We start from the raw sequence: 13,936 nt of genomic DNA, 5'->3' as shown, positions 1-13,936 counted from the left end.
TGCTGAAGACTGAGTGCCATCCAGCCGCTGGCACACCACAACAGGCCACAACTGGGCCCCACCTGCCGGTGTGGCACAACCGGTCTCCATCGTCACCCTTGTGCAAAGCTCCCCAGAGGGCGCGCGGGCAGGCAGGACTACAAGTTAAGGGAGGCTACAGCAGGCAGGCAAGATGCACTCCGACCCTGCAGCCCTTCCATCTCCCCTCAACTGGCCGCCTGTAGATTCAGGCTCTCAGCTGAGGCCCCAGGAGCTTCTCTGGATGCGATTTTCTTTCATCTCCCAAGTCAGCCCACCGCGCCCAATGCTGTCCTCCTATCTCCCATGGCAGCAGGGAAAACCCAGGAGATGCTTGTAGCTGGAATCAGACACAGCCTTCATCTTTATGTGTTTATTCTCAGAACATACAAACTCATCTTCTCAGAGAATAAAAAACAGAAATTTCACTCAGTGACTTCAAGATGGACACAGCCAGCTCACCCTGTCCCCACAGCTACTAAAAAAATTCCCTGGGTGAGGGATGCCCAGAGTGCACAGCACCCCTTGGCACAGGGGCCGTGCACAGCTCTAAACAAGGCTCTCAACTGGTTTTATAATCCAAAAGGGCAAACGGCTGTCAAAATGACAGAGTCCAAGGTCCATAATCCTCACAGTGCCAGATCCCCTGGGGTCACCTAGGGCAATGACACCGCTGCAGCTTCTGCAGTCAAGTCGGAGCCGAAGAGGTACCGTCGTGGCGGCCAGGTTTTTGTTCAGTCTGTGAGGCAGTGCCAACCGGCTGCCCCCACGACTGGCAAGAGCTGATGGCCCAGTGCAATCCCAAAGCCCTCCAGAGGGGCAGAGCCAGGCCAGAATCTGTGTCCTTTGTTCTCCCTGCCGCCTACAGCAGTTTCCTCTCCTTCTGCAGCCCCACGCTCGGGCCTTCAGACCTGAGGGTTTGGGCCGAGGAGTCTGATTGTTTCCTAAGGCCCCATAAGAGTGAGGACCTGGAAAGAGACGTAAGGATCCCGAAGAAAAGGCTTCAGAACATGCCCTTAAACTGACGGCAAGAGTGCCGTGTCAGGCAAAGATGGTCTCTTCCCGGCGCTTCTTGGTGAGGATGGTGCCTGGCTTGTGCTGGGCATCTGGGTGGTTGGCTAGCTCTGGGGGGCAGGAGGACACCGGACTCTCCAGGATGGCTTGCTTCAGCTCATAGAACACAGCGGAGTCCTCTTTGGTGAGGAAGGTGATGGCCACACCGCTCTTGCCAGCTCGTCCCGTGCGACCAATGCGGTGGATGTAATCTGGGGAAGGAGAGGAGTGCCACTGAGGGTACCGGGCCTCACTTGTAAAGGCGCCCCCCACCCCAACACACCTCCGAGGGCAGTCAATACCCCGCCGCCCACCCCCCCCACCTCCCCCCACCGCCGCCTGACCCCCGCGGCGCCCACAGTGCCCTCTCCACCACTAACGATGGGGATCAACCTGCCACACCCAGACTGAAAGCGGCCCACACCCCGGAGACAGAGCTGTCCCCGGTGCTGGGACAAAACCCATGGGAGATAAAAAGCAGAGCTCTTCCCACCAGGACAAGCAATCCCAGACTTGGAGCTGTGAGGAATGGCAGCAAGAGCCTCCGGCTTCGAGTGGAATGAGACAAGGAGGCCCCCTTTACCTGGATGGAAGCTGCTTCCGCCCGCACTTACCTTCAATGTTTTTGGCCATATCATAGTTGACAACCATAGACACATCTTGGATGTCGATACCACGACCCGCCACATCTGTAGCCACCAAAATATCCTTGGCCCCAGCCTTGAGGTTGGACAGTGCAAACTCTCGCTGCTCCTGGCCTTTTCCACCATGCAGCGTGCAAGCATTGTACTGTTGGAACAACGGCAAGGTGAGAAGAGAGCAGTGGGGTCATGGAAAGACACAGAAGGGAGTGGAGACCGTGAGGGAGGGCTGCAGAGCAGCAGGGCAGACGCGGAAGGAGGAGGGGGAGAGAACGAGTGCTACTGGAAGCAAGCAGAGAACAGGTGAGCTGGAGAAAGGGACGGGAGAGAACAGGGTGTGGTGCGGCAGGGGCAGACAGAGTGAGGTCAAAGGTAAAGCCCTGGGGTGAGAGGGGAAAGAGAGTAAAAATAAAGTGATAGTAATAACGGTAAAGCGACTGGGGGGCAGGTGGCGCGGAGCCAGATAGACGGGAAGTCATCAAAGAGAGAATGAGGCTGAGATGAGAGCGGCAAGCAGGGACCAAGACATTTAAGGACCCTTGAAACACCAGTAGCAGGAGTAAAGGACACCAATCCCCCATGTCCCTCGTGATGCACCACCCACTTTCCCATACATCTATAAACACAAAGAACTCTGATCTACTATTCTACAGCCTCCCGTCCGGCCAGGATGCGTGTCTCAAAACCTGTCCCTGGCCCGGCCCCCTTGGAGGAAGACCCAAGGCAGCTCTGGCTGCCCTTGCAGGACTAGACAGGGGATCACACAACAGACCCAGTTCCCTCATCCCTGTCACACCACCCTTTTCCCTCCGGCCCTGACTTGAACCCTAGGTTAAAGAATGGGACAGAACTGAAAGGAGGAGCCTCAGAGGGGCCCTCTATTTTCAGAAAGTCCCACCAAAGAGAGCGGACTTGGCTCTCTCTCGCCAGACATACCCCCATCTTCTCCAGAGATTTGGCCAAAACATCGCAGCCCTTCTTCTGGTTGACAAAAATGATAATGGGTGGATCAAAGCCTTGTTCCAAGATCGCCAGCAGCTTTTTCCTGGGGAGAAGAGGTAGAGGAGAAAAATGAGAGGCAGACCTTTGAGACGCACACTCTGATCTACCAACACCAATTCCAGGACCTTCGATCCCATGGCGTCCCGAACAAGCAAACCGCAGCTCTTTAGAACGGCAGAACATTCACCCTCCATCATCCCTCATACAGAAAAAAGCGCCTTCTCCATCATGTTTTGCCAGGCCCAGCCGCCCCCATACCTCTTTTCTGACTCTGACATGAGGAAGACCTTCTGTTCCACACGTTCATGAGGCTTGCCTGCAGAGCCAATGTACACCACAGCGGGTCGCCGCAGATAGCTCCGGGCCAGACGCTCCACCGCTGGGGGCATGGTGGCCGTGAACATGACTGTCTGTGAAAACAGGAAGCTCAGCCCTGGGCCCAGGCAGGCACCGCCATATCCTCCATCACCACAGGAAGCGTAGCCTGGGCTAAAGAACCTAAAACGAGCCGTGGAGTAGGCTTTAACAGCCACTGCCATAGGAAATCGTGTCCTTTGCTTTCCCACTTCTTTCCTCACTACCTGCTCACCAAGGTATTTTCCATCTCATGATGACACGAAGGGCTGAGAGCATTTGCTGGCACCCATGGTGGGGAGTAGCATGATGCCTTGGAACCATTTTCGAGGGCAAAGCCAATAATGGCTCCGCTGCCAGGACTGTCAGAGGACATGCTGGTAAATGTACCGTGGGCCCCCCCAGGGCAAGATGGGCCTCAGAGCAGGTTTGGCAACTTGCCCCCTTTTCCCGGCTTAGGGAAGCGGCCTTACTTGGCGGTACTTATGTTTTCCTGACTCAAAGTTGGCCAACATCTTCTCAGGGTCCTCAGCTTCATCCGTGTCCGGCTTCTGGTTGCTGACAGGCATGTGCTCCAGGATCTTCTGGACATCTGGCTCAAAGCCCATGTCAATCATCCTATCTGCCTCATCCAGAACCACATAGGTACAGCGGCTCAGCACAAGGTAACGGTTCTCCAGCACATCAATCAGACGTCCTGGGGTAGCTATCACAATCTGGAGGGCACAGTGGAAACATATGCAGCCGCAGCACGTACCCCTTTCTTCTCCCTCCTGTGAACTATCCACCCGCTCAGACAACAGACCTCCAATGCTGAGGAACTTGGACCCCAACCTGCAGTTATGACTGCCGGCAAAGGTTCCTAAGAACTGGCACAGAATCGCTTGTTGCCACCTTGGATTTTTTTAAGGAGTGAACAGGGTCTCTGAGTAAGGCTCAGGAGTCAAACAGAAGAGGCAAAATCAGAAGGAGCTTTCTTAGATGGAAGAGAGACTAAGGGAAACCATGGAGAGAATTATACAAAGGGATTATGCCAGAAAGTTGCAAAAGACTCAATTCCTCCATCAAATTTCTTATCGAAAGCTCTCTTCCTCTACCTTGAGGAGCCAATATGTGAAGTCACTGACATGGTCTGGCAGAGTGAGTGACAACAAAGGCTGTGTGTGGTATGAATCTCAGCTCTGCTCATTGCCAGCTGTGACTTTGGGCAAGTTACTGACCTGAGCCTCAGTTTCACCTGCACAATGGAGGTCCACCACCTCTCTCTCTCATTTGGTTGTTGGTAAAATTAATGATGCGCACAGTACGATACCTGGTTCTTAAGTTCTCGACAAGTAACAGCACATATATATAAACCAGTCCTTTTCTTCACTTTACTGTACGTCTATGGCAGAAACCAGAAACACGGCCCCCAAACTGAGAACCCTCAAACAGTGGGCTGGCTGCCCGCTAGGTGAACGAACCTCACAGCCCATGCGCAGCCTGAAGCCCTGGTCCTCTCTGGAGATGCCGCCAATGACAGCCACAGTGCGGATGCCCAGTGGCTTCCCAAACTTGATGGTCTCTTCCTCAATCTGCTGAGCCAACTCACGAGTGGGGGCCAGGATGATGGCATAAGGGCCTTGGTCTGACTCTTCGATCCTGTGGTAAACGGGGCATCCCACAGTTCCGTGAGCTTTCGTTCTTATCCAACCACAAACAGGAGCAAGACAAAGTCACTCTTAAGGGCAGCTATGGAGATGGGGAGGGTGGTGGGAAAAGGATGCAAAGATCTCATTTAAAAATCAGAGACTCCAGGGCAGCCAAGTTCTTCAGGGAGTGGTCCTTGCCAACAAAATCATACACCTCTTTGATACCGTGATCCAATTATTCCCTAGTATCTGACCCAGACTAAAGAAGGGGGCTTCTGACTGTAGACTTAAAAAGAAAACCAAACGCTCAGTTGCCACTGTGACCTTTCCCACCCAGCCAAACCCACCCCAACTGGGACCTGCCGACCCCACCTGTCAATTTTGGGGAGAGTGGTGATCCAGACGAGCAATGGGATGAGGAAGGCTGCTGTCTTGCCACTGCCGGTCTCAGCCACACCAATGATGTCACGATTCTGTAGCCCAATGGGAATTGCTTGACGCTGGATAGGTGTTGGTTCCTGCAGTGACCCAGAGACAATAATGGGTACAGATGGAGTCCGGCTACCCAAGCCACTGCTGACAGAGTGGGCACATGGGCCAGCACAAGAGGAGGACAGCAGTTCACAGTGAGGAAACACAGTCACCAAAGGCCAATACTTCCACCAGAAAGTGAAAGCATCACCTTAGTGCTCCCTGGCAGAAGAGGAACAAAACAGAGGAACAAAGGAACAAAGCTCTCTGTTCCCAAATTAAGTGTGTATCCCCTAGAACATGGGAACACATCAGGTCTTCTGGGCCAAGCTGTCCCTCCTTACCTTGTACCCACACTTATCGATGACCTCCAAGATGTGTGGCGGCAGAGAAGAGTCTTTCCAGGACCGGATGGGATTGGGGATCTTGCCACCTTTGGTGGTGATGCTGTAGTCCTCTCGGAAGATCCGCCAGTCCCGGTCCGTCATCTCATCTAACTTCTTCTGGGACCAGTGCCGATCATCCCAGCGCTGCTTGGCTTCCTTCTTACGGAGCTTGCGGAGTCTGGCCCTGGAGCGGGACGTGAGGAACAAGTGGGATCAGTATCCTTCCTCCAGCTCCTTTCTGTAGGTTCTGGGCTCTGCCCAACCACCCCCAGCCCTGCCACTCACTCCTCCTGCTCCTTTTCTTCCAGTGTCCGCCTCTTCTCCATCAGGTCTCCGTAGAAACGTGACTGCTCTCGTTTCTGCTGCTTCAGGTCAATGCCTGCAATGAAGCCTCGCCCCAACAACTGCACCTGGTGCCGTTCCTTGTATCTGAGGTGGAGACAGGGGTCTGTTATAGCAGCAGGAGGGAAGGGCGGACTACTGACATGAACCAATATGTACACCTTCGTAACTGGGGTCTTTCCTCACCCAGAGAGCTGGCTGACTATGCGCTTACCGATTTCCCCACCCCAGAATCTTACTGCTCTTTCTGTAGCACCAGTTCTTTCCAGGAACTGCCTTAAAAGACCTAGCACACAGGCCTGAAGCCACTCACAGGGGGTTGTAGTCGATGGACGTGTCCTCCGATGCGTCCCACTCAAAGACAAACTTGCGGTCATTGAGATGCCTTGTTCGGCGCCGCTTCTTGATACCACCCAGATAACGCTCCTGCCCAGGGACGGAATGCAAAGCCCATGAAGCTCCAGGCCCACCCAGATCTCACATGCAGAGATCGGAATGGCCAAATAACTAAATCTCATTCTTGTGTGTGGCGGGGGAAATGAGCACAGAACCAAGGCCTGCACCTTAATGGCATGCAGTTCCTTGCTCTTATCCTTCTCTTCCCGGATCTTCTGTCGCCCTTCCTCATCCTCATTTCCATTGGTCTCCCGCTCCATCCTCTCCCTGCGTTCCCGACGTTCCCGTTCCTGAGGGTCTTCTGCAGACCAAGGAAAGCAAAGCTGCAGAAGAACTCAGTGCAAGACAAAAGAGGGCACGGACAGGATCTGGACGACAGACATCAAATGAGAAGGGGGAGATTTGCAATACAAGGGAAATGGAGACGTAACCCAGAGATATGCTCATCAACTCCCCCAGCCCTCCCTCTTCCAAACTCCAGAGCAAACAGGTTTCTGGCTCTCCTGAGTGACACTACAATTCCAACCCATCCTCTCCTGCTCCTTCTAAGGGCTACACAGGGGAGGAAAACGAACCCAACATTTTCCTGCCCAAGTCTTGGAACTGTTTCCTTTTCTTGCGCTCTTCTTCGAGCATCCTCTGTCGCTCCTCCACCTCCTGCTGTCGTCGCTTTAGGGCTTCAGCCTCTCGTTCCGCTTTGGAGAGGAACTTGGGCTACAAAATAGATTGGAACTGTAAACAAAGGATCTAGGAGCAGGGTATGATCACATCATTGATAAGGAGACAGCAGAGGGCCCGACAATATTTGCTCAGGCATTACACCTCTTCAGGAAAATACAGATAGGTCTAGGATCCCGCTATGGCCCGAACTGTGTCCCCCTCAAAATTTATATGTCGAAGCCCTAACTCCCAGTACCTCAGAATATGACTGTATTTGGATAGAACCTTTAAAGAGGTGATTAAGGTAGGGGCGCCTGGGTGGCTCAGTCAGTTAAGCGTCCGACTTCGGCTCAGGTCATGATCTTGCGGTTTGTGGGTTCGAGCTCTGGGTCAGGCTCTATGCTGACAGATCAGAGCCTGGAGCCTGCTTCCGATTCTGTGTCTCCCTCTCTCTCTGCCCCTCCCCTGCTTACGCTCTGTCTCTCAATAATAAATAAACATTAAAAAAATTTTTATAATAAATAAATAAATAAAAGAGGTGATAAGGTAAAATGAAGTTCTTTGAGTGGACCCTAAACCATTCCTCTCTCGTAAGAGAAAACCTGGGCAGAGAGAGACACCAGGGGCATGTCCACACAGAGGGTAGATCATGTGAGGACAGAGAAGACATCCACCCACGAGCCAAGGAGAGAGGCCTCAGAAGAAAACCACCCTACTGACACCTTGATCCCAGCTTCTAGCCTCGAGAACTGTGACAAAATTAATTTCTGTTGTTTATGTCGCTCAGCCTGCAGCGTTCTATTATAGCAGCCCGGCCAGCTAACACAGACCCTCGAGTTCTCACCTTAGCCTCAGCTTCTTCCTCAGCCTTCTTCTTGGCCAGAAGTTCCTCCAGGGATAATGGCTGAGCCTAAAGATAAAAAAAAATAGGACTTCAGTCCATAAAGGCTCTCTCCCTTTGAAGATTTATAATGCAGAACTTGAACTGAAGAGGAAGATGAGAGAAATCCTTCCTCTCCTTTACCTTAGGTTTCTTATCACCATGTTCATCGTCTTCATCCTTCTTAGAGTCTCTGTCTTTCCGAGATTTAAAATCTTTTCCTCGGCCAGGAGATAAACTTTAAGGAAAAGAAACAGGAAAGATCCATATCGCCATCTTGCCCTCATCCAGGCTGAGCCACAGAGAGGATAGAAGCTTTCCCATGACTCGACAAGACTGGCTTATGGCCATCCATCATGCCCTGAAGCTCCCTTTGCCGGCCTGGTCACTCTGCCTGCTCTGAAACCTAATGATGGGCCTGTCTTGGCCCCATTCTACCTGAATCTCCCTTTCCAAGACTAATCTCGTCTCACAAGATTGCCTTCACTACTGAGGGCAAAAATCTCTCTTCCAAATAGCAGGTGCGCATCAGAAAAAAAGAATCCTGCTTCATTTATAATACACAATGAATTTCGTCGACAAGGTCCCCCACCATCCACCCTTTCCAGGTACTGTTCTGTGTGTTCCCTCCCCATGCTTCCTTCCTACCTGTGCAGAGATTCTTTCCCCACAACTATTACAAGCCCAATCTACAAGAGGTCTCAAACACCCCCACCCCCGTATTTGCTATGGGAAATGTGTTCTTTGCCCTGAATCCTAACCTGCATACTCAGAGCCTAATAAAAACTTTGCATACAGAGTTTCCAGAGGAATGAGGTCAAGATACTGGGGCATTAAGCTATCCCAAGAAATACATGTTGTTTATCTTGGGTGGACACCTGAATGGTCCAATGGAACTAAGGGACTGTTTTGTAGGCTGGTAACCCTCTCCAACTAATTTCTAACTGTTAAGAACAAACTGACCCTCAAACTGTTGCAGCTTCAGTAACTGGCTATAGTTTCTAAGGATACGTGCTTTCTAAAAATGACAGCTCTGCAGTAACTACCACAACAACTGACTACCCTATGGGCCTGCGCCAGCTCAGAGGCAGAGAGGAAGGCTTTCTCCTAAGGCCCGCTCCCATTCCCTCAGGTACCTGGATCGTTTACGGTCCTTGTCCCGTCGGTGCCCATCCTTATCCCGGTCTCGGTCCTTCTTATTCCGATCACGCTCCTTATCCCGTTCTCGTTCTTTGTGCCTTCGCTCTCTAAAGACGGCAAATTTAAGAAATCGTGTGAGATTTCCAGAGTATCCAGGTTCACTGCAGTCATAAGAAGGTTCTCATGATCTTTTTTTTTTTTTTTTAATGTTTATTTACTTATTTTTGAGAGAGAGCAAGCAGAAGAGGAGGAGGGGCAGAGAGAAAGACACAATCTGAAGCAGGCTCCAAGCTGTCAGCAGAGCCCACCCAATGCGGGGCTTGAACCCACGAACCATGAGATCATGACCTGAGCCAAAGTCGGATGCTTGACCGACTGAGCCACCCAGGTGTCCCTCTTATGTTCTTTTCTCCACAAAGCAGCATCTTTATAAATTGGGGAATGTGTCTCTAGGAGAAGCTATGAGGGAATTCTAAGAAAGTCGTCTAGATCTGAGTTGTACTGCTAAGCATTAATGGAATGATAGGCCATAGTCTATGTGAACAGAGAAACTATCTTCCTCGATCACTTGGACCTTCATCCTACAAGTTCCCTCTTAACTTTTAAGAGCTGCTGGGTCACTAGGTGTAGAGAAATATGTGAAAGACTAGTGGCCTAATAGTGCAGGCATCAGAGGAACCAAGAATGAAGAAGTGTGAAATGTACTCTCCCTTCCCATATAGACATACAAAGTTACTTTACCTTTCTGTAGACTTGGAACGGGACCGGGAGCGAGAACGGCTACCTCCTCGACGCCTATCCCTTGAACGATGCCGCTTCCTGTCTTTGGATGGGGAAGACTTCCGGTCCCGGTCTCTATCCCGTTCTCTGTCAGGAGTCCGAGATCGCTTTCTTTCCTCCTTGGAAGGTGATGCATCACGGTCCTTTTTGTCAGCCAGCTCTCCTGCCATCTGTCATGGATAAGAGAAATCCTTATTATGTGCTATGTACTACTCTAAACTGTTTATATAATCACAAAACAACCCTATGAGGTAGATATACTGGAATGCCTACTTTATAGATGAGAGAATGGAAGCTCAGGTATATAAAGTAACTTGCCTGAGGACACACAGGTGGTAGGTGACAGAGTGCCAGGCACTCTGGCTCCAGAGACCCATTCTTATTTGTTATACTATACCATCCCTCTGTGATCCCTTTTTGTATACATATACGTTCATTTCTAAAAGTATATAACGGATGTATCTTATTTTTATAATTAGACTGTAAGAGTATGAAAAGAAATGTTAGCGAATGCATAGTATACTAGCTACCTCTAGAAACATCCTGTATTGCTTATCTTAGCAGTCTGCCAGCCCACTGGGATCAGTCAACGCATAAATGGCTAAGGGAGGTAAGTTCCCTTGAGCTCATAAAGAAAACTCAAAAGAGGAAAAAGAGTTACCTTTGAGATTTGGGATTACAATCTTAAATTGTAAGTGGAGAAAAGAGAACTTAAATTTAAATGGAGAACTTAAATTTAAACGGAGAAACAAACTCACTTTCACTCAGATTAAAAGAAATGTACTTCTCATTATACAATGGGAAAAACTTTGGTAAAGGGTACACAGAACCTCTATGTATTTTTTTTTTTTTTTGCAACTTACTGTGAATCTATAATTATTTCAGAAAAGAAAGATAGGTACCAAAAAATAAAGGTCACAGACTGCTGACTGACATTCCCTACTCAGATTCTCATAGAGCCTTGACCACTACCCAGTCCTATGAAAGGTTTGAGAAGGAATTTGTTCCATTCCCCTCCTGCCTGGGGGGGACACTGAACACCATGTCACACTGTCAACTGTCCTTCTAACTACAAAATCCACTTCAGCCAGGAGCTAAAATGACAGTAAGTCTGAATCCACCTCTACCCCATCACTATCATCATCATCCATTCCTAACACTCAGGATACATTTCTCAGAACTTATTTTACCCCCAAATGGTTCCGTTGGAATATCAGTTCCCCAGACTTTCACGTACAATCTCCCTTCCATGTAATTTCCTGCCATATCCTTTAAGAAAGGAGAATGTGTAAAGAAAAGAAAAGTGAACAAGTAGCACTCTCATCTTATCTCACAATTGTCTGAGAAATGACTAAATGTTCTACAGCAGTACATAATGCAATTATACTTATGTCTCTTCTACTCCGAACCCTAAGAAAACCACCCAGAAGAGAGGTATCTTCTCTGAACATCACTCATTCTCTCAGCAAATATTCACTAAGCACCAGAAACTGTTCTACCTGCTAGAGATACAGCAGTAAACAAAACAAAGTCTCTGATCTCATAACACTGAAATTCCAATGAAGTGCATAATGGGCAGAATAAGAGAATTTCAAATAGTAATGAGAAGTAATAGAATAAAACAGGGTGGATATGATGGGGAGAGGTAGGAACAAGTGAGAGAGGGCTCAGGAAAGAGTGTTTTAGGTAACATGTAAGCTGAGACTTGAATGATGGGAAAGAGAGAGCCTGCAAAGATCAGGGAAAAGATCTTATGGGGTAGAAAGTTCAACAAGTACTAAGGCATTGGGGTAAGAACTAGCGCAGCATATTTGCCAATTAAAAACAGACTTGTGTGGCTGAGTGACAGTGACCCGGGGGAAAGACTGATTTAAGGTGAGTTCAGAGAGATAGGCTGGAGTCAGACCGTGGAAATGTGTTTTGGGCCCAGGTAAAGGAACCTGGATTTCAACCTAACAACAACAGGAACCTTAAAGGGTGTTAAACAGAGAGTGATGTGATCTAATTTTACATTTTTAAAGAATTTGGTGACTTGAAAGAAAATAATAGGGAGGCAAGAGTAGAAACAGAACCAGCAGTCTAGGCAACAGATGACAGTCGCTTGTTCTAGGAAAGTGGCAATGGAGATGGAAAGTAGTGAGCTTCAGGATATACTTGGAGGCAAAGCAGACAGGACTTACTGATGAAGGGAGAAAGGAAAAGAGGAGACACAAAGATAGCTCCTAAATTTATGGTGTGACTGACCTAATGGTTCACGATGCCATTAGTGACCAGCAGTGACTGGGGAAGGAAGAGATTTAAGAGAAAACCAAAAGTTTCATTTTGAAAATGCAATTCTGGAACTCAGAAGAACCTGGAGACAAAAATTTGAGTCATCACTGTATACATGGCTTTTAAAGCTATGGGACACTAAATAGTATTACCTAAATAGGCACTATAGTTAAAGAAAGAAATAAAAGAGAACCAGGATTGAGCTCTGGAACACTGTAACATTTAGAGGTCAGGCAAAGGAGCCAGAGAGGAAGACTGGAAAAAAGCAACAGCATTAAGAAAGAGGAAAAAAAGTTAAGGATGACATCACAGAAGCCAAAAGTGTGTTTCACGGAGGGAGTGATGAACTGTGCCGGTGGAAAAAGGCTAGGAGATAGAGTGACCCTTGTGTTTGGAAAAATGGAGATGATTGGTGACCTTGACAAGAGCTGTTCTGATGGCATGGAGGAAGTAGAAGCCTGAGTGGAGTGAGTTTCGAAGAGAATAAGTGAGGATAAGGAAACAATATAGACAACTTTTATTACAGGTTCTACTTATCACAAGGGCCAGATAACCAGGCCCACCGTACTCATCGCTTCTCAACAGCCTTCCTTGCAAACCTCCAGGTCTTTGAGTTCCTCAGTTCTTGTAGGGTAGGGGCATATTTTCTTTTACATCCAATTAAGTATTTATCAAGCATCTACTATATGCAAAGCACCATGCTAGACTCCGTATTGAATTACAAAAGGAAATTAGGAAGATCCTGTCCAAAAAAAGGTTACAGAACAATAGAGGGTATGTGGCACTTACCAAGATGAAGGCTCAGATGAAGTATTATAGGAATTCAAAGAAGTTTCCTTTCATTTGCAAAGAAGATTTGGAAAGATCTGTAGAGGAAGTGGCTCTTGAGCATTTAAGTATAGGTAGAATTTGAAGATGTGTAATTGAGGGTGCGGAAAAGTCATTCCTAGCAAAAGAAATAATACAGGAGGCGCAGAGGCGGGAAAGCATGACTGGTTCTGGGAGAAAAGCCAGAGTTCCAGTTTGGCTGCAGCAAGGCTTACTCAAAACATGAAGGAATAAAGTCGGAGGGAGGGTATCACAGGTGCTATGCTCATGGGCAAAGGTCTGGCCCGTAAGATCGTCCAGGGACCTGGCCTGTGTCTCCAGGAGTCAACACTCCGCCCTGGGGCCCGCGCCCCTTCACTCCAGCCCGCCAGAGCTCTCTGGGCTCATGCCCCTACCCTGAGGCATTCTTCCCCGCCTCGTCCCGGGGACAGGGGCCATCGCCGTTCCCCAACTCTTGCCCTCTCTGCAAGCTCCTGGGAACCGCCTCCATCGTTCGGGACTCACCACTCTGAGTCTGAACCGCCCAACGCGGCCTCAACGTCGCCGAACAGTCGCCATCTTTCCCGTTTCCTGGTCGCCGAGATGCATCCGCGGCCGCGCGGCATGCTGGGAAGGTGAGTTCCCGGTACCTGGCGGCGCGGGCAGACATTAAAAGCCTGGGAACTACTAATCCCACAACGCACCGCGCGAAGGCCAACCCCGGCCGCGGGGTCTGCTGGGCAATGTGGTTCGCCAAACATCTGAGTTTGTGGTAGAAAGAGTTTTCCGTGGGTTTGCTTCCAGCAAAAGGTTCTCTCGCCACGTAGTCCTCCTGGAATATGTTGGTTTTACTAGACTATCGTGGCTTACGACGAAGGAACTTAAGGGCTTCCTTAGATATCAGTAGCGCTTAATTATCACAAGCAACTGCATTAACAAATACTGGACCGTTTGTGGAAAAGCGTTTTTACAAAAAAAATAAAATAAAAATCTGTGAGATAGATTAGCCCAACTTTACAGGCAGACAAACTAAAGGTTAGGTTACAGGAGTAGCCTAGTATTTCAGATTGAGGGTAGGACAATTCATTGTGTGGGACTATCCGG

General features: G+C 49.1%; 1 protein-coding gene across 2 annotated transcripts; it reads right to left on the bottom strand.

Moving 5' to 3' along the window:
- Window positions 1-376: 376 nt before the first annotated feature.
- DDX23 (DEAD-box helicase 23) lies at window positions 377-13,488 on the bottom strand. Of its 2 annotated transcripts, XM_058742940.1 has the most exons (18): window positions 13,358-13,453; window positions 12,815-12,891; window positions 9,716-9,924; window positions 8,971-9,081; window positions 7,979-8,072; window positions 7,799-7,864; window positions 6,870-7,008; window positions 6,462-6,595; window positions 6,212-6,324; window positions 5,842-5,985; window positions 5,515-5,740; window positions 5,072-5,217; window positions 4,532-4,709; window positions 3,542-3,784; window positions 2,973-3,124; window positions 2,649-2,757; window positions 1,686-1,860; window positions 377-1,283 (listed from the first exon to the last, which is right to left on the bottom strand). In XM_058742940.1, the coding sequence occupies exons 3-18, from the start codon at window positions 9,922-9,924 to the stop codon at window positions 1,060-1,062; spliced, it is 2,463 nt and encodes an 820-aa protein (XP_058598923.1). In that variant the 5' UTR covers window positions 12,815-12,891; window positions 13,358-13,453; the 3' UTR covers window positions 377-1,059. The 2 variants fall into 2 exon arrangements, with proteins under 2 accessions (XP_058598923.1, XP_058598922.1); XM_058742939.1 differs by lacking the exon at window positions 12,815-12,891 and having other exon boundaries at window positions 13,358-13,488.
- Window positions 13,489-13,936: the final 448 nt, after the last annotated feature.

The sequence above is a fragment of the Neofelis nebulosa genome, chromosome 8 (genome assembly GCF_028018385.1).
Source record: "Neofelis nebulosa isolate mNeoNeb1 chromosome 8, mNeoNeb1.pri, whole genome shotgun sequence".
Taxonomy (NCBI): Eukaryota; Metazoa; Chordata; class Mammalia; order Carnivora; family Felidae; genus Neofelis; species Neofelis nebulosa.
The sequence above is the reverse complement of the archived record's forward strand: the minus strand, read 5'-3'. Positions and strand labels throughout refer to the sequence as shown.

What these genes read in the sequence shown, in the direction of transcription:
- DDX23 (XM_058742939.1), bottom strand. Translation starts at nt 9,924, where the DNA reads ATGGCAGGAGAGCTGGCTGACAAAAAGGACCGTGATGCATCACCTTCC. An exon ending in TCCATCGACTACAACCCCCT is followed by an intron (nt 5,986 to 6,211) that starts GTGAGTGGCTTC and finishes TCTCCACCTCAG; the next exon opens with ATACAAGGAACGGCACCAGG. An exon ending in ACTCTCCCCAAAATTGACAG is followed by an intron (nt 4,710 to 5,071) that starts GTGGGGTCGGCA and finishes CGTTTACCACAG; the next exon opens with GATCGAAGAGTCAGACCAAG.